At 38.7% G+C, this 20,944-nt stretch overlaps 2 protein-coding genes across 3 annotated transcripts; both read right to left on the bottom strand.

Moving 5' to 3' along the window:
• Positions 1–3,702: 3,702 nt before the first annotated feature.
• Positions 3,703–9,988, bottom strand: LOC110860528 (zinc finger protein 572). Of its 2 annotated transcripts, none has more exons than XM_022109585.2 (8): positions 9,175–9,988; positions 7,842–8,420; positions 7,275–7,719; positions 6,755–6,791; positions 6,601–6,666; positions 6,496–6,519; positions 6,395–6,416; positions 3,703–6,303 (listed from the first exon to the last, which is right to left on the bottom strand). In XM_022109585.2, the coding sequence occupies exons 2-8, from the start codon at positions 7,866–7,868 to the stop codon at positions 6,199–6,201; spliced, it is 726 nt and encodes a 241-aa protein (XP_021965277.1). In that variant the 5' UTR covers positions 7,869–8,420; positions 9,175–9,988; the 3' UTR covers positions 3,703–6,198. The 2 variants fall into 2 exon arrangements, with proteins under 2 accessions (XP_021965277.1, XP_021965278.1); XM_022109586.2 differs by having other exon boundaries at positions 7,842–8,417.
• A 2,749-nt stretch (positions 9,989–12,737) lies between these two features.
• Positions 12,738–20,769, bottom strand: LOC110860568. Its single transcript, XM_022109630.2, has 10 exons — positions 20,327–20,769; positions 20,067–20,241; positions 17,655–19,950; positions 17,489–17,563; positions 17,317–17,407; positions 17,016–17,231; positions 16,484–16,900; positions 16,321–16,397; positions 14,474–16,240; positions 12,738–14,244 (listed from the first exon to the last, which is right to left on the bottom strand). Exons 1-9 carry the CDS (start codon positions 20,421–20,423, stop codon positions 16,220–16,222), a joined length of 3,465 nt encoding a protein of 1,154 aa, XP_021965322.1. The 5' UTR covers positions 20,424–20,769; the 3' UTR covers positions 12,738–14,244; positions 14,474–16,219.
• Between the last annotated feature and the right edge of the window lie 175 nt (positions 20,770–20,944).

The following is a 20,944-nucleotide window of genomic DNA, read 5'->3' as shown; positions in this document are numbered from 1 at the left end:
GGAGCAGCAGCAACATCGTCTTGGTTTCGAGGTCTTTGGGTCTCCTTTCACTTACGTCATCTCAAAATACGTTTCGTAGGCTACCTTATGTCACCAACTGCACAATTACAACTTCAAGTTTGAGTCGTGTACGTATACCCTGCGTAACATCAAACAATATGAATTTAACACATGCATCCGTCCATCCAGAATCCAGAAGTGGCAGTGATTACATAACCCGACAGTAATTTTGTAACTGAATTAACAGAATTATTCTATCTCGTATCTATCTCGCTCGTCCTGGAAAGTTTGCAAGTTTCAGTGGAGTATGAATATGCATATTGAACAAGGGGGGAAACCCACAGCCGAGAGGAATATGTACACATGGTAAATAATCTACAAGTTTACCTAACCAAATCCATACTCAATTATCAACTCTGATTGACCGGGTTGTGTGTGCAGCGCAATAAATAACTTGCAGCATGACTAAACATTTGTCGAGTAGGGCTCACTTCCGTTTTGTGTGGACTATAATAATTCTATGCGGATGGCAAGTTATAAATATAATGAGCGAATATAAGTAAATGATAAGCTAAAAGACCGGAATATGTGTAGGTGTGGGATGCATTGATTGAACAAGGAGTTATTAATAATAGAAGGTCAAAACTACATGGAACTCGTAACGAAATTAATTAATGGGGTAGGATTTCAGTACTTTACACAGTTCTCATTAAGCTTACTCATTACATACTTTCACGAGCAGATGCACACATCCTTGTACGTAAATAATAACGCTGCACAAATCTGCAAATTGGAAATGGGGTCGTAGTACAAAGTCTGTTCCTGAGGGAGGGGAATTGTCCATATTATTCATAAATTCGGAGATGAGGCAGGATGAGACCGACTTCTTATGTCCAGCTCAACATGTGCCACAGTTCCATCTAGCAATTAATTTGCTTCGATAAATACAGCCATACATAAGCTGGTTGGAGGGTAAATACATAGATTTAGATACGTAGAAAATTACCCAGGACGAATATTCAGCCAAACACCATGTGTCTTGTTTATCTTCATGCATTACAAATTCTTCCTCGTGCCTGCACACGCAGGAAATCTCAACTGGGAATTATTGGGTGGTGGTGAAAGCAGCAATACTTCCGCTCACATGCGCCAACATGCTCGAAAATCGTAAATTGCTTTCACTTCGAATAACTTCCTCTCCTCGTGATGGACGGAAAGGGCAACGAGACGAAACTATGTATGTATATCGTGTGGTCCACCCATCCATAAATAAAATACATATGCAAATCATAATCCAGCGTGGGCAGGCTATTTTTATTTTAAAAAAACTCGTTTTTCTTGCTATAACGAACTAGCAAAACAATATTTTTTTTTGGAAACTAGTCGAATTTTCAGTTTAATAGTTAAACTTTAACTTGACTCCTTGCCCTTTGAACTTGATTAATTCCTCCAAAGTTTTGATAGACTACACCCTTCAATACATTTCTGTTTGAACTTCGGACCAGAAATTTGAACCAAACTTTTCACACATAATAAAGTCGCCCACCTTTAAGAAAGCAGAAACTATCCTACTTTCTCCTCTCACCAAAAAAGAAACCAAGTGAAAGAAGAAACTTGCCCCTAATTCTATACTTAATTTTACTGTATTTTCACCCCAAACCCTTCACCAGACCAGACAAAAACTTTGTCGCTGACATTTACCTACAAGATAATAATAAAAACAGCCATGCATGCATTCTATTCGAGGCAAAGATGCTGTGATTGGATTAAAAGCACGCAGTCCTGCTCCTGTCATGTCGTCATCCTACGTGGATGGATAATATGCATCTCTCTCTCTTTCTATACATCCCACAGGAGTGAAAGTGGATAAGAACGCTGTCCGTTCGGTGGTGAGAGAGAGGGATTGGACTAAATTTAGACGATGGACTCGTTACCATCAGCACGGATATAGATTTACTCTGCTGGCGAACAACAACCTACGTAAGTATTTGTATGTACATACATATTGAGCCTCATCCCCTAAGACACGACCTCATACATACACACGGACGGCTACACTTTGTATTGTGCTAGTGGTGAAAGTTCGATTAAAGATGGGATGATGGCAATCCTGGTGAGGATGGAGATTCATCAGGCTGTCAGAGAGGCAACTGGTGGATGTGGATGTGTGGATGAAAAGGAAGGAAGGAAAAGGAAAGCAGGAGCAGCAAATCCTCATCAGAGATTGACGTCATGTTTCTCTCACTACGACGACGACGACGACGACGATGGCGATGGCAATGGCGACGCCTGCATATCTCCATAATAATGGAAGGTGCATGGTGTCCTGTGTGGAGGGACAAGGTGAAATTAGATGAACTGTGAAAGGATTTGTGGAAAAGTAATGACAATCCGAGCGGATCAACAACTAGACTCAGCTTTCACTCTCGCCTTACTTACGTACTTACTTACATCATATTACATACGACGACGAGGACGAATCACTGGAGAATACTTTCACTGGAAGGGATTTCTATGTATGTAATGTTTCGTCTGCTCTGGTGGAAATCTGCGGAAATGTAAACGATGCGACAGTCTCGAATTTCTTTAGCGTTTTGAAATATTATATGTAGTTACATAAATGTAAACGACCTGGGCAAGATGTGGCGTAATCGGGAGGAATTCCATGTGGCAGTAGTAACGTTGCATGGTTGAATGGATGCACAACATTTTTTTAGGATGGATTAATCCATTGTCATCTTAATTATTAATTAGAACTAGAAATACAATCAGTCAGAGCGTGTTACCAATTCAGTAATTTGAACTAAACGATATACATACAGAAATATGCGAGTTGACATTTTGCTTGACCCAATTGCTCCACTAATGGGATTTATCATGAGGAGAATTAACTTTCCAAATGTGTTTAATTACAATGTTGCAATATGTAAATAGGTTTTAGGTACGAGTACAAACACGAAAATTGGATTGTGCATTCCCGTGTAACGAAATTATGACTAGATAAACGCTGTTATGTAAAATTTTCATGGTCATAGTTCAATTTTAGAATATTGCACAGCAGAATAATTAAATCATCGTTTTATTTACTACGAACGAACGCATATCTGATGAGACAACAAAGGAAGAATGCTTGCCGGCCTGCAATTGACAGGCGTTATTAAACTTGACTTTTCCCTTTGATCTCTGAGAGATAACCAAATCAGAGCAATTACGGAAAACAAAGGGAAATCAGGATGATTAAATTATGAATTTTCCTGGTAATAAACGGATCCAAGGAGAAAAAATATGTGGCTAATTTTAAAGAAACTTATTTTTATCTTAGATCCTTCATGCTATTTTTCCATTCAACATCTTAACCTTGATGTGAGAACCGAAATACTTGTGAAATTTTATATTAAAACGTTATGCAAGACGTTTCATGTACAAAATCCTGCTTCATATTTACTTTATATGCATGCATGTAAGATGATGATGGGATGGATGGACAGGTATGATTACAGTCCGCAATTCAAAGTCCAAGAATAAATTGAGATGACACAATCCAATCCGTGCCTGTGTATAAATAGTTGCTCTATAACTCGAGCCACTAATTGGACACAGATTTTCCTCATCCCAAGAATTGGCTACATTTATGTAGCTATAATAATTCAAGACCAGTTTTTTAACGATCAAAGGACAAGACACAAAGTGGCATCACATACGTACGTATATCACTATATAAGCTCATAGAACTAGTTTATTCTCTCTTCAAGTCATCTCCTCCTCCTCCTCCTCTTCCCCTCCTGTTACGAGAACAGCGTCTTTACAAAGCAATTAATTAATGTATTAAATGACTTATGTATTCAAGAGCATTTTTCAAATCGTTCCTAAATCCTCACAAATTCATTCCGCTCGCTTCCCTCATGGCGTCACTTCACTACTCCGCTTCTCATCGCACTTACATATTCTTTAAGACTCGATATTTAGTAATGAACATGAACAAAGTATATGTATGAACGGATATTGATATACATAATTAATTAATTAATGTAATTATAGCAACAAATTTCTATTGAATTCAGTCACTTGCTTGCTTGCTTTCTCTTCTTGAAAGCAATAACATTTCTCTCACTACTACTCGGATAAATCACCTCAATTTCATCTCCTACATACCTTCTGAACCTTCTCCACCCCTCCAATCACGCGTCCCCTTCTTTCACAGTCTTACAAACAGTTACGCTGAATTTCCTCAGGCCAGGCGAAAGCAGATCGGTGTATGTATACGTAAATTAATGACAACAAACAATTATTAATAGACATATATAAAGGCTACAAACTACTAAATAACATGACCTATATCTAAACAGTGATTAATTAACAACAACAATTATTATACATAATATTACGACAACAACTAATAAATAGTATTCATTTCTCAACAGATATTACAGTTCCATCAGTCCATTATTTTCTGTTAACTTCAGTCATTTATTTAACACGTCGGCAGTATAAGATAGATTTGAGTGACAACAACTTTCACCATCATCATCCCTCCCACCTATGCACACCACCTTCGTCGTGGTTTGATTTTTTTAGTCAGTATTACAGTTGCAGTTGTTTGCATCCATATCACTTCCTACTTCTCTTACTTAATATAATAATGAACAACATTCAGTAGATTTTTTCTATATATAAGTTATCCCATCAAATCGTGAAGAATTGATTGAATTGAAAGAAGCAAGAGTTAATAATAATACGTAAAATCATAAATTTTTAACTATCTACTCCTCCTCCTCCTCTTTTTCTTACTTATATATTGCCTGCAAGCATGCATGTAAATCATCAAGGAATAAATGTGTTAAATAATAAGGTACTATCGATCCAAGACCAGCTCGCTGTCTGCCAAACAAACTACACCACAAAATTCAACAAAATTGCAATAACCACTTTCTCCATTATTCGCTCAATACCTATCTCACCTTCATCAGTCGATGCAACGAAATGCAACAAAAATCAATCCTATGCTCAATCTCTCTCCTTCTCCCCATTTCTATTGACGTGATCGTATCATATCGTTTCGTATTTCGGTTATCACATTGCACATTAAAGTCAAACTACTATTTCTCTCCGTATTCTCGTCCCCTTGCTCCCCTTGCTCCTAGTTAGAATAATTATTAAAATTCATCAGTCTCTGTCCAATCCGTAAGATTATTCCTAAATGTTACACATAGTATTAAATATATCATAGTTTTAGCTCTTTCTAGCTCTCAAATAATCTTTCAGCAGCATCACATATCCTCGATCCTAACGTTACTTATTATTTTATATGTAGAACCATATGTAAAGACGTATTAGTGACTTAAGGTAAATATATCGCATTGTCATATTATCAGGCCCAAAACATTTGCAAAACTCAAAAAAGTATTGAATATCATCATCAGCATCATGATTGATTGAATGTATAGCTTGCTTTTTAAACCTAAGGCTAAAATGTAACATAATCCTTCCTCTACTTCTGCTTCCTTCTCGTCTTCTTCTCTCCTTTCACTTTCTCACTAAAAGTCTATCCGTTAATAAAATGTTATCAGCTCAGTTATTGATATATTTTATCGTTAAATACGTTACCCTACAGTTAGGTAAATGTCGAATGAAAGTAACAAATCTAAAAAGTTTTTCCTCTTCTTCTTTCTCTTTTCTTAATGTATGTATAATTCCTACGCTGCAAATATCACACTACATACGTCAAAGTATTTCGTTTTCACTATTGCCCTATATCATCAAGTCTTCAAACCCTCGTTATTAAATTCATGAATATTTTTGCAGTATGCACGTCTTTCAATCTGTCCCTTTTTTCTAAAGGATGAAGGTTTCTATATTTTTTTGCTTTCATAGAGCACCAAAAAAAATCACGGTTGAGTTGACATGATCACAATTTGAAACGAATCACCGGGTAGAATTATTAAATGAAATGTTTGATTGTGCAATTTTTCCTGACCATTTAGTACCGTTTCGAGTACTAAATATACACCTTACACTGTTTTACACCAGGTTAGTACAGCAGTACTACTACATACTAAATTTTTTACAGTTTACAGTATTTTAAATGTGATACAAATGTTTCAAAATCGTTTTAAAATTATCAAATTCCGGCGTCCGAGTTGTTGTCCGAGTGTTGTAGAGTAGTTTCCGATGATTACGAGTCATTGAATGGTGATTTTTTTATTTATGAGACCGAGAGTGTTGATTCAGTGCGCTTTTGTCGCGAAAACGCTTTCCACACTTTTGACAGGGGTATGGAAGCTCCCCGGTGTGAGTCCGTATGTGCTAATGAATAATTATCATAATTAAATATAATTACAATTTTAATTATGTATAAATTATTAGACTAATTTTCAAAATAATTAATATTAATTACCTTGATCAAGTAATCCCTGCAACTGTAACGTACAAAAAAAAGATTAAGGTCAATGTAAAATCAGGAAATGAAATGAAATTGAAAAAATATTTAGTAATTACCCGAATTTTCTTCCGCATTCGGTGCTGCAAGAAAATATTGGAAATTAAAATCTCATGAAAAACTATACGTATTTCTCATTTTGCCTCCTCTTCCATGAGTCTTACCATTGTTGAGATTTTGGGAGATGAACCCTGCGCCGATGACGGTTTAAAGTAGCTCGTTGAGAAAAACTGTGTCACAGACATGACCGAATTTACATATGGACAAATATGTATGCATAACCAATTAAAACTGACAAAAGAAAGTAGTAAAGGATACCTTTGTCCACAGTCTGTACAGCTGTATGGCCGTTCTCCTATGAGAAAACAATGGAATGATGACATTAAGATTGCGTCCAAATTGCATGGAAAGAATAACACCCTAAAATTGAACTGCCTATTATCTCACTTAACGCATGTAGGCACACTCATTTGGCAGCCGATGTAAGACACATGGATCAGATTACCATAAACGGGATGTAAGTAGTAATAATGTCATTAACTAAGTTTAAGTCAACTAAAATCGCTCCCTTTTACAATTATTTATTACTCGTGTAATGTGATACTTTAACGCTACCATTGCATTACAACGGACCAAGTAACCCCAAGGCCGTAGACTGTAAAAATACCCAACCTTTCCTCTAATTGTGTCGTCTTAATTGGGCAATTATCAAAGTGCAGATACATACTTTCACTGCGTCGTATGCAAATGGATGGAATGTCAAGTGAAAGTCGAATGTACTTAAGAGCGTTTTAAAAAGCCTAAAAAACTAAATTACAAGTCAGAAAAAGCTTCTTACCAGTATGGCTCCTCATATGAATATCCAATGACTGCTTGTGCATGAACGATCTGCGGCAAAGGTGACACGGAAACTTCTTCTGGGGCATGTCCGGACCCAGATCAGGACCACCTTGTTGCTGTTCCACAGCCCCACCCGGTCCTCTCCCGATGACCAGCCCACCCGGCCCAGTCCCATTATTGTTACCCATCATTCCCGCATTGATCAGGGAGGAGGAGGACGTCGTACTATTATTATTTCCCCCGCCGACCCCGCCGCTACTGCCCGGAATCGCGACGCCAAGTCCTCCCCCTCCTGAACCGGCACTGGGATTATTATTATTAGTATTATTGCTGTTGATGAGGGACGTGATGGTAGCCGTGGGACCGGGTAAGCCTCCTCCTGCTCCCAAAACTACGAGCTGACTCAGTCCGTTATTAGGCTCGATTTTCGGCATGATCACTTCCTGGAGAAAGTACGAGAGAAAGTGTTGTCATTTTTGTCCGTTTGACCGACAGTGGTAGTGGTGGCTGGAGTATCAATTCGTAAAAAAGTACAAGGGCACGAGGAGTAAAAGTGGTAACTTACGTGGTGGTGGTGGTGGTGGTGCTGCATACACTTTGTTTCAAAAGGGAATTCGCGAGTGCATTTTCCGCTACTGCAAATTTCCAGTGGTCCGGTTTCTGGCTTGGAGAAAGCGGAGAGAGAGAGATTGGAGAGCAGGCAACCAACACCCGCAAACTGTCAGACCACTCTGTGCCGTGCTGGAGTAGAGCAGTGGAAGGTAGCTTAGTAGGCGGTCGGCCTTCTTCTCTCCCGTCGACGGATATACCAAGATCAATACTATGCAAGACAGAAGGAGACCTAGATGTCTAGACTATATTCGCTAGTCTGGAAGTGAATTCGCAACGAAATTTTTGCAATTGTGACTGCTGCCAATGTAGCCTAGCACTCCGGGTACTTTGCACTCTTCCCTCGAGTCATGAACCATACACGGCGAGGAGCCAACGAGGAAAGGAAAGTTCAGTCTAAAAACCTTTCTTCTTCTTCTTCCTTCCTCCTATCATCCAATTTCAATCCGAACTGATAACGAGACGATGTCGACGACGATACCACGATAATGATGATGATGACTCTGATACGGTTTCTTTCTCAGTTCAGCTACTACTGCGGAAGAATAAGAATCAAAAACAATTCGTAACACAACAAACAAATAATGGTAAAAAAATTCTACTTCTTTGAAACTCGTTAAAATGAAATGTCTAGACGGAAGCCATACTATAAAAAAAAAGTTTTTTAATTCAATTCCATTTCATTGGAAGAAATGGAATGGAGAGAAAGAGAGAGAAAAATCTGGAGTGAGAAAGAGGAATGACTTTTGCATGGCTGGTTGGATTGGACGTGGTTTCCTGCCTTGAAGGAGAGTGAAGGAGAGTGAAAGTCGTTGAGAGAGAATAATCGAAGAGAAACCGAAACCCTGCCGATGGCCCTGCCCTACCCCACCGAAAACTACCAACAACCTAGCCCAACAAATTTTGCTCCGTCTCCTCGACTCGCCTGGTTGCTTGCTTGCTGCGACTGCTGCTACCACCACTGCCACTACTTGTCATCCTATTATCCTCAATCCCCACCAAATCACCCCGATGCATATACTGACTCTGAGTGCACTGCAGTTTATATCAAGTGCAGAGAGAAATTCGCTTTCTCCTCTCTGAAAAATCTTTCTCTTCCACTCTTCTCTCACCTACCTCGATCCGTCCTTCGAGGCCTGGGAAAGCCAGCCAGACTAAAACTTTCTCCTCATCATCATGCACCATGCTTTCTCTCTCTTTATCTGCAGATCCCTATTATTTCCCCTCCACTAAACTTATCACCAGACCACCGCCACGACGGCTGGCTCACACCACACCACAGCACTCACCTTTTCCAAGGCGACGAGGATATGGCGTTGATGTCGCAGTGCTGCTGCAGAGAATAAAATAATTCACAAATAAGTCGAGATCTTCTTCGCCTTAACGTATGACAAGGTCTTCTTGGCACTTGATTAACAATTAATATTAGAGATGGCAACAGCCCGCCTTGTTGTCCAGCAGGAGAGAGTTGTGTGGTGGTAAATATGTATGTATACAATGTCGATTTTCGCAAATACAGAGAGAGTCTCGTAATCAACATGCAACCCCGAGAAGGACGCAGCACGATGTTTTGTGTTGTGTGCAGTGGGAGCGAGAGGAGCAAATTATAAGTAAAAAGAGTGCAGAAAAGTTGGGTTGTTAAGCAAGGTTTACTATTTATTACGTGAATATGTAGCGTCCACTTTTACTAAACCAAACCAAACCACTTGGTCTACTACGACTGCATGCACACACACACAACATGCGGCTCTATAATGCTATTAAAGAGATTCAAGTCGAGATTGAATAAGAGTTGACGACCAGGCGTGCTTTGCTTTGCTTTGCTTTAGACTAAACTAACTCGGTCGGATATGTATTTTATTTAGCAAGTGAAACAACGTATTTAAGCACGTCGTGTTGTGGATGCAAGTTGGTGGTTATATATGCAGGCAGGCAGTGATCTATCTAAACAAGCTGTGGGCTGAAGGCTAAAATCCTTGAGAAAGAAATCTCATCATCACTGCGAAACAACAGAGTATGCAGAATGTATGTATACATTCTACGTGTAGTTATCATTATGGGGATGGATGCATCACATGTAAAAGTGTGGATGATAAAATACTACATTTTCTCCACTACTACATACATTCTGTCTGCATTGCATTTTCATCTCGCAAAAATTCGCTCTGCTACACTAACCGATGATCTGCTGCCTCTGCCTCTGCTCTTGTCGTACCATCCGACGACGGACCGAACTGCAGTTTGCAAAAATGATGATCTCTCTGCCTGCTTTAAACAAACTTGGTTTGGTGGACAACATTGCCAAACCACACCACAACCTACTCTAATCTTGACTTACTAACTAGATCTCCATGATGCTCCTGCTCCTTGTTATTATTACTTATTACTCATGCACTCACTCGTGCTGTTGTGTGTGTGTGAGTGTATCTTTTTTTTGCGAATGTTGCTAAATATCTGGAGAGATACAGATATGTAGATGATGATGATGCCGACGATGATAGCAACAAAACATACGAATGCATATTATGTAGATACGTATTTGTTTGTACCAAGTTACGAATACAAAGAGGAGGAGGCAAGGGTTAAATAAAGTTACTACTACTAATACTACTATGTAAACTTACTACTATTGCGAATTATTAGCAGTCAGTAGTGATGTGAACGAAAATCCTGCTGATAAGATATTCCTGCAGTGTATTTAGTACATAGTAAAAGATACTAAGCATTCACAACCCATCGAGAAATGGCTGATCATTAGGCACCCCTTGACTGGACCACTGTTTGAATGAGATCACATAAGAAAACAAGAATACCTACTGGTTTTACCTGCATTCCAGTTTTTACAAAAAAATGGAGAGACATGTGGTGTGTGAAAAATATACCAACCAGACGTGTCTTTCCCAGAAACTAGATCAAATTATTCGCATTATTCATCCAGCACAAAGAGGAATAAAGTTATGTATGCGAATTTATTTATGGCTGTGCATTTGTACTTTAAGTATGTACTAGCCAAAGTTAATGTATTTGAAGTTGGGGAAGGTTATGTGACTGCATCGCCTCAATAATAATAGTTACACACACTTGTGCAAATCTGACTTATGATATATCTATATGGAGTACGTATGTGGATGGATTGGATATATGTATCAGCGAAATTTCACCTACCTTGCAGTACGTACGTAATAATGTAAGTGCATTTGTGTCCAATATGCGATGATGGTTGGTGATGATATCCATGCTTGCTGCACATTGGAAACGGCTGGGTTTCATTTAATGGCCTGGTCGTTTTGAGGGTGTATAAAAATGTTCTGTTCTGTTCAATCTTTAACGTCTGCGGTATATGATATGTGAGCCACATCGTTTCCAATACCAAGACAGGGATAGATACTGACATCAACAACTACAAGGAAAGGTATAGTTAGGGCTGGCATGTCAGGTTTACTAGGATAGGTACTGTAGAGGAAAGGGAGTAATTATTGAAATTGAAAATTGGGGTGGACGGTGAAACAGGATAGGATGTAAATAAGGAGATATTCAAACTATCTTAGGATTTGGCCAGACAATCCTATGCAGATTATCTGCCGGCACCGAACAGTAATTTGTATTTCCATACCAGTTCGTTCCACACTTTTTGCTGCATAATACAACTCAAGAGGAATCGAACTCTCGGCTTTTTGAGTCATGACACTGATGGTCAAGCCTCTAAGCCAAGACGGCAGGTTCTCTAAGCCAAGACGGCAGGTTCTCTAAGCCAAGACGGCAGGTTCTCTAAGCCAAGACGGCAGGTTCTCTAAGCCAAGACGGCAGGTTCGGATGGACGGCCAATGCCATTCGTCTCTCAAGTTGCAGAGAACAATTGTAATATTATGCCTAATTTCATAACTCTGCTGCACTTTATTATTGCATTTTGAGAACAGGGTTTCAAATCTCACTACTGCATACATAATGCATACGTGCCTAGAGTGGTTTCATGTTTTTTTTTCAAATTTAATTCATTATGTCAGCTATTTCTATATGTATTCAGCCGCATTTTTATGCCAGATATCTCTTCCTCATCATTGTGAGAGAGGATTTTTCCCCACAATTTTTACTATTTGAATAAGCTGTGGGAATTTTTAAAAACAATTTCGTACCCACTTACACCACCTCCGCCACCGACCGTCAAGCAAGCGTCCAACCCCTCGTCGTAAAAATAGTAGTGCTTGTTGCATCGATGTAAAATTTTAATTCGAACCGTATTTAAGTTGCATATACGGAGGTATTTTTTTATTACTGCTTCTTCTGTATTGTCTGACTCTTGAATTGTTTGGGCTGAACTGAACCATCAAACCACTCATTTTTTGCAAGAATGCAAAACGGCTGCATTTAGGGATAAGTAGCGAGTGCATGGATACATGTATAAGTGCTGCATAATGCAACTACTCCTCGACGATTGTTTTATCGACCATGACTGTCGGAGGAATACTGAGAAATAAGTGCATTTGCTTGGCTCACATTCGTCTGTGAGTATTAATATCGTTATTGCAACCATATCGACTTTTAGCTCATGTAATAGACTCGGTAACCCTGCAGCGCACGTATAGCGTTATGACGATAATAATGGGTCGTTAAAAGTTGTGCATTGCATTTCGTCTAGGCATGCAGAAAACCATGTCCTTACCATCGGCGATATTTATTGAGCTCAGAGTGTGCAAGGGCAAGAAGGCAGGTCGTGCCTAAAAGTCTTGTCACTAGGCACGCGAATTTTGGCCAGGCCACATTGTCCAAATACAATTTTTACCTTTTTTGGGCAATGTGACTATACGATTGTATAATCGCAAATTAATAATAATAATAATAATAATAGTATTTATTATACTGATCTTATCATAATATGTGATACAAAAAAACACCTCATGTTATAAAATAGAGAAGGAGACTCTACCAACATTTAGTTAAGTAAGCAACATACATGGTTTCGACAGTTTACAAACTCTCTAAGCCACTACTATTAGTTGGAATGATACTTAACAATACTTATAACTAAACACAATTTTTATCTTTCAGCATTAGAATAGTTTCATACTTGCAACTAAATATAGTGTTTTTTTCCCTGTATTCAGAATTGATTAATCTAATTAAGGTAGGTAATGTTGAGTTATAATATTTTGCATTTTTAATATTGGTCTGATGAACAATATTAGTCTTTCTTAACATCATACTTGATGAACCAGTACCGAATTCAGGCAAAAATACAGAATAACGACCAATTATTAGTTTAAACCCGAATTTTTTAAGTGAAATGTCCCTACGCATTTCAAGAGACTCAATTTTGAAAGAATTCAATACATCAATATAATTAGTATGATCGACCCGTTTTCTTAAAATAATGGATAAAGCAATTTTTTGCACTTTTTCAAGTTTGTGAATAAGTTTGATTGGTAAACCGGGACCCCAAATGACCGCACAATATTCTAAACCAGATCTAATATATACATTAAAAGCATGAATTAATTCCGAAATAGAAAAACCAGACTTGAATAATTTTTTTAATTGATACAATTTGCCCACTGCTAAAGACACAATTTTAGAAATGTGATAGTTCCACTCATATTTCGAGGTGAAGTGAACTCCTAATAATTTTAACTTGTCAACAACAGGAATTTTAACATTATTTATATAGAAATCTGTGGAAAAATTTAATTTCCTACCACCAAAGTTTACAACTAGAATTTCACATTTGAGGGGATTAGGTTTCATATTAATTTCGGAACACGCCTTAGAAAGGACATCAAGAGCTTTCTGCATGTTTGGGAGATTATTACCCACAACTCTTTCTACAATTACAAGATCATCAACAAATCCTGCTTGACAAAAATTTAGAAATTTAGAAATTATTTCTAAGACAAATCGATATTTTTTTTTGTAGCAAAAATTAACTTTACATTCAAAAAGTTGAATTTATCTCAAAATTCGTGAAATTGATCAAATTTTAAAGATTTTAAACAAGGTAAAAATGCCAAATCGTCATCCCATATGACCTTAAGATTGTGCATAGTTATTCGTCAAGAGTCGAACCAAAGAGGGGAAAAAGGCGATTGGGCATTAAATAAAACTGGCTAAAAGCTTTGCACACTCTGATTGACCTAGATCGTTATTGTGTCTGTGGATGCATGTAATTTGTATATGGACTGCATTTTATATCGTAAGTACATACGATATTGGTTAGATATGTTTACTTGAGAATGCACTTGGTAAAAGTTGCATCGTGGAGGAGGAAAGGTTGGCCTCAAATCAAAAGTCAAATGCTGCTGCTGCTGCGCTGTCAGGAACTCTAACTGTTGAACCGTTCCACTAAACTGAACCAGTACTACCTCAACCTGTCGTAAAAAATGTGTTTAATAGTGTCAGAATCAGGAGGAGGAAGAAACGAAGGCGCAAGGAGGTACCCGAACAAGCGTACCATACGAACCAAAAGTACTAAACCTCAACCATCATCCCAGTGATACTTACACCACGACCAACGGACGGATGGGAGAAATGTATAAATAACTATTTAAAAAACGTCTCACACTTCTTAATAAGCTGTGCAATGCAAGCTGTACTTACTACACGGAAAGAGCGTCAATGACCGGTTTCCTTAAAAACGCTGCATGCTTCGTCTCTCCCACTTTTATCGTGCCTCCCTCGTCTCGTGAAGTATTGGACTTGGTGATTCACTTGCAATAAAATCCACGTCTTTGGTGATGATGGTTTTGGTTAGTACATCACCTCGCTCGATGAAGAAAGTACCTCAAAATCACAAAAGAGGAATGTTGAATGAATGCATTTTACGCTTTATTTATGTTCAGTTTTAACTTAACTCCGATTAGATTGGTGATTGAATGTGCATACAGAACAGACATGAGCACGATGAGAATACTTGATTTCGTGAGAAAAAGCTGGCGTAAAACAATTAAATTGAGAGATACACATGCAGTTTTAACTTTTTATTGGTATTATGTCGTCCTTTTATTTTTGAAAGTTCGAAAAACTAACCTGTATTTTAACTTTAAATATATATATGTACGTGGTGTATGTAAAGGTCATCGTCGATCGGCATGCATTATTAGATTAAATACTTTAATTATTTACTACATACTACACCTCGTCGATTTATGTACTCCCCTTTCTCCAACCTATTACCTAGCGTTAATTACTATTTTACATACACGTATGTACTAACTTAGATTTGTACCATCTCGTTATCAACCCCCATGCACGTACGTATAGTTACGATACGACGAATAAATAATCGACTTCAAAAGTTTGACACGATCTTCTCAATTGTTGTCAATTAATAAGCCCTGTCAACTTATCGTAAGTAATATGACACGAAATGTACATACAATTTTGAGAGAACCGGACTTTCATGTCGAAACAATGATACATACATAAATTTTATACTTTAGTACGGAAACATGGCGTAAATATATTTTAAGGAAAACTAAACAAATTATCTAATCAGGTGAAACAAGTTTTTTTTTGGTACGAGCGAGCCAGTGAGCGAGGAAAGTGATAGGTTTGTCCTCAAAGTCCGTAAATACATTTTTTGAATAATATTTTTATTGCAAAGTCAGCATCAAGTTTAACGAGATTTTTTGTGGCGACTGGCGTAATAAAATTTATTCCAATAAAGGTTAAAAGAATCTCGCTCGGCACATTAGTGATGTGCGCGCAGAATTATTATTCGTACATATGTTTGTACATCGAGAGATTGATTTAAATCCAATCCCTCAGATTAGTGGGTCACGATTCAACAATAAAACATCAAGATATAAAACTGCGTAGCGGAAGTAGTAACGATGTATTATTACGGGCAAAAAAAAGATATGTCAACTTGACTCCGGTATTGTACGATTGAATACATAGCGATATTGATAATAATATTGGGATCAATATAAAAAAACAGGATAAATCGCGGTCAATAAAATAGTCTATAAATTATTGTTATTGTCACAAATTATTACTCGTCAAGTATCTAGTGGTAAATAAATCTAGGTAAAACGCATGGGCACAATGCTAAATGATATGCTAAACATAAATAGAATCACAGTAAGAAATTTTAACCGTACGTGGGTGGGGTCATGGGGTGGGTGTGGGCGATTCCGACCGTATCGGTTATGCAGCTCCTAATAGTTCTACGTAGTAATCGTGGAGAATCTTGCACTCGTGGTTGGTAGATGACGAAAATCGGGTAAAAAAAGACCAGGAAGGACGTTGAATAAGTGATGAGGAGGAGGTAGAGAGAGATACATGCATCATTTTGCTATAAAAATTAGTAGTTCACACTACATAACCATAACTTTAGTCTAGTTATTGCTTGCTTCCGTTCTCCTGAAACCAAATAAATAAGATGTATATTAAAAATGAGTTAATTGAGTTGAGAACTTTTTAATTATTAATTAATCAATTACTTGGCTTCCAAGCATTATGTGATTGATTACATCGACAGAATTCTGTTGCTGTTGGGTGTCATTACTTTCGCAAATTTCTACAAATGTCAAAACCAGTTAATAATGGGTATTCAGTCATATCAATGCACATTCACTTTGCATAAATCGTTGTAATTGATTGTACCTTCGACATCAAAGAATTGCTGGTCAGTAAACACAATTCCGGATGATTTTAACGCTGTGGAAAATATATCTTCGTGGTTGGCCACCATATTTTGGGAATTGTGGTTTTGAGCATTATTATCTCCAGGTATTCCACCATACGTTGCATTTATAATTTTTACAGTAGAATTAGACGCTACGCTACCAGCAGTTGAATACGTGTTTGCTTCTGCTGAAGAATTTCCTGACACGCTAGTGGAAGATATGGCTGAATGACTTGCAGAGTTTCTAGTAGGAATTGTAAATTGTATTGATTGATGTGGAAGTTCGACAGAGTTATTGGCAGACTCGGATGTCTCAACTTCTTCCTCGTACGCAATTTCTTGCTCCATTTCCAGTAATTCAGCTTCAATTTGAGCCATTTGAGTATCATTTTGCCCTAAATATTTAAGAGAGTTTTAAGTATTATGACGATTAGGACGCCTTATTAGCACTTTATTCCAATTCATGGTATTGAACGCCATTATTATGTATATTTATACATATGCATCTACCTATTCGGATAGTTGCTCCAGGTTGAACATGGTTCGGAATGGTAGTGAAAACTACCTCGCTTCCTACTAATTTTTGTTTCCGATGCGACATCGACGGCGTCGCAACTGATTTGAAAACAACCGTTGGCTCATGGTGCTGATCGGGGGAGGAGGATTGAATTAGTGTCCTCTGAGGCTGACCACTTTGGATGTTCAGCACCGACATTTCTGACGGAGCTGTGAATAACAATAATTAAAATGTTACTAATAATATTAATACGCAAATTTTGATTTTCTGGTCCAATTTTTGGTCATGACATACCAGTTAAAATCCTGGACACGGGTTGAAGGAATGGGTGAATTTGATTCGTAACCTGCTTATTTTGTACATCCAAAAACATTACATTTCCTTGCTGCAATTAATTAATAGTTGAATTTATATGCTTGGCTTAACATTTCGGTACAAAAACTACGACATATTTAATAAGACATACCGAACGCGGCAATTGCTGTTGAGGTTGAGTGGTCCTTCTTAAAATCACGGCCCGAGAACCAGTTTTTGAAGCCATCTGAAATGAAAATATGTCAATTACATAACTATTTACTCGTTATTCAAGAAATAAAGAACAATAAAAAATATTCCAAAATACTACGGCTTACCGCATTGCTTTGCAATTGAATTGCTGCCGCCGGAGCATTAGAGTTTGGATTTGTCTTCTGGACCAGAATAATTGGTGAGGACCCCGGTGGTCTGGCAGTGGCCGTCGTTGTCCCCATCTGCATTGGAATAGTTGCCGGAGAGGAGTTTGGAATTTGAATGATACCCGAAGACGTAGATATAACATTTGGTATATTAACGCTCGTTTGAACTTGAACACCCGTTGTTCCCCCTGCTGTGCTGCTTATAGAGGTTATCGGGTTGCTGGTTGATAAATTAATCGTCGTTCCACCCACGCTCACACACATTCCTCCCCCAGAATTAATTACCCCGGAGGGAGTTGAGGAGGTCGTGGGAACGTACGTTCTTTGAATTGTTTTAGAGTTGGATAAAATATGGGGTGTGGCTTTTCGCTGCGTCTGCAAAATGCCTGGACTTCCCCCCGCATTTCTGGATAGTTGGATAGCTTGGTTAGAAAATATACTGCTTCCCGTTGGCATTGATTCTCTTCTTGCAGAGGAGGCAAGACTGGACGCTGTGGGCGTTGTCGGCAAGTGAAGGTTGAGCGAGTCCACGACACTTATATGCTTTTGGGGCCTCTTCTTCTGCACGCTGCTCAAACTCGTAGAGAAGATTGGTGGGGGGATATTGATTCGGGGCAGTTGGGGTGAAGGGTTGAATGGGCTCTTCAACCGTTGTTTTTGTCGGGAAGGTGGGGGTGGTGGCGAGTTGGCATTGCTGCTGTTCGTTCCGGGAGATTCGTTGGTTCTGGAGCCTCCAGTGATGCTTCCCTTTTCCGACGCACTGTCAGTCTCCTCACCACTGAGTTGTGGACTTCGGAGATGGGAGCCGTCTCTTCCTCCGACGTGGTGATGGTGGTCATTTGGTGGAGACAAGTAATTCTGGTGGTAGTGGGGGTGTTGATGATGATATCCGTGCGGGACATAGCCACCAATTTGTTTGCTATTGTGAGCTTCACCATTCTCGAGGTGAATTTTACCGTGATGATTTCTCAAGAGGGGGTTTTCCATCATGTCGCCATCATCCGAGTGGGATAGCTCGTCCGGGTGAAGTTTCCTCTTCTTGATGATGGGAAAGTGTTTATTACTTATGATTAAGGCGTCATCGTCATAATCGTTCCATTCGACTTGCATGTCGTCGTCCTCCTTTTCTTTCAGCCTGCTCTTCCTCCGACTTAGCGAGACTGGTTTAGGCTTCTTGGGTTTGGAAGCTTTCAACGGCTTAGTTGGTGACGTTGAGGGTGAGCGTTTGGAAGGAGACGATATTGGCATGACATGTCGAGGCGGTGATCCGCCGGCTGCTAAATCATTTCTATTGGGTATGAACCCTAGATTTGGCGATGACAGAGCGTGACCACCTCTCCCACCGCGACCACGACCTCGTGAGAACATTCCCCTCCCACGCATCCGAGATCCGCGTCCTCTCGATGTCGTGGTTGTCACAGGCCGCATGGGTGGCGAAGTGATTCTAATTGTGGGACTCTCAACAGTATTATTAATGGCGGAGGAGGAGGGACCCAACCCCACCAACGCTCGCGGATGATCGTCCTTATTAATAACTCCTTGATGATGATGGCGATGATGCCGGTGGTTATCTTCATCATCAGTGCTTAATTCGGGAGACGGATCGCGTGGTCGTTTGACAAATTTAATCTTTGGAAATTTCCCCTTCGTCTTGGCAAACCCCTTATTGAACTTCATTTTCTTTGTAATTCTTGCCGAGGATGCAGCCGTGGTGGAAGCAGTAGCAGATCTGGTAGTCTCCACATTTGATAGCCTCCTACTACCAGGGTTGGTGTCTACTAATTGTTCCATGGATGCTTTTCTTTTAGGACCTCGTGTAGTTTTCGTGACCACTCCACGTCGAGGAGATGTCTTCTTGAGTGGAGAACCAGCATCAATGATGTCGGGAGAGCGTTCTCTTTCGTTTTTAACGTCAGATTCGTCACTGCTTCCCCCAGCGATACCGTTTCTGTGAATGGTTGATACTTTGGTTTGCACTTTTTTATTAACTTTTTTAACTTTGGAGTGCCACTTAAATTCCGCTAAGGCTGCCACGTCATCTGAAATCGATTTAAATGATTCGACATTGCCTTCCGTCTTGACAATATCATGGAGTTCATCTATAGGTCCTGCTACTGGTAGAATAGTGCGAGAAAACGAAGTTCTGCTATATCCAGAAGTTCGGCGTTGAAGGGAAGGCAAGGGTGGAAATGTGCCGTAGGACTCGACGGTCCATGTCTCATCTGCAGCTTCGGAATCGAACCCTATTTGTAATCTTGACATGAAACAGAAATAAAATATAAAGTTAGGAAGGAAGTTTATATTTTTGCATAAAAATAACGCCATATTTTTTGTTATAATTCAATTTTTTCCAACAATTCATTTTCTTACCTATCCGCCATTTCTAATAATTTATTATTCGAATTAACTCTCCGACACTCTGCTATATGTCTTGCTTCGGAAATATTGAAATATTTTCGTAACGAGTCAATTACTCCTTTCTTTTCCTTGTCGAGCGTCCCCTCCGCCCGCATCACGTCCATTACGTTGGAGTACGCTTGTAACTCTAAACCAACAGAAATAAAAGTATCAAATTTAGTACAGGAACGACCTTTACATTTTTTTATACAATTAGTAATAGTGCAATTTACCCATCGTTCTTAATTCTTTACCACAATCCTCCCTTAATCCGTCTTGATGAAGGATTTGTAAATACAGTTTGTTTTTATCCGTTTCACTCTCTTCCATTTTCCTCTAAACACCAGTCTACACGACACTGATAAGCTCGTGACGACGGTGATAGTGCATAACGGAAGAAAAGTAAAATAAAATATCTGAAATTGGAAATTCGTGTAAAGTCAAGCTTTAAACAAGTTAAAAATGTCACAAAAAATTAAAGTTTTCACACTATAGAACAGTAAATAATTTGGGAAAATGTTTCTCTTTTTAGTAAAACTTGGTCAACTGTCGGCTATTTGTTGTATGCCTACTTTTTATGATAAGTCGCTTATCTTTTCTACTTTACTAAAGTATTCGCATCCCTAACGCCAATGTTGAACAAGTAGAGTTTCCTTAATATTTGGGTAATATTATTGAGTCGAATTTCCCTCAGAATTTCAGCGGGAGTGGATTTCGGGGTATTGAGTCACAGTAGTGTTTTGAATTGCAGTTTTGAAATTTTGACACAATTCGTAATTTGTTGGAAATAATGGAAATTTTATTGTCGTTATTTATGTCCAAATTTCTAATGCTAAAAATGCGACAATATT

This window comes from Folsomia candida, unplaced genomic scaffold (assembly GCF_002217175.1).
Source record: "Folsomia candida strain VU population unplaced genomic scaffold, ASM221717v1 Fcan01_Sc033, whole genome shotgun sequence".
NCBI classification, from domain to species: Eukaryota; Metazoa; Arthropoda; class Collembola; order Entomobryomorpha; family Isotomidae; genus Folsomia; species Folsomia candida.
This window is presented reverse-complemented; position numbering and strand designations above follow the sequence as displayed.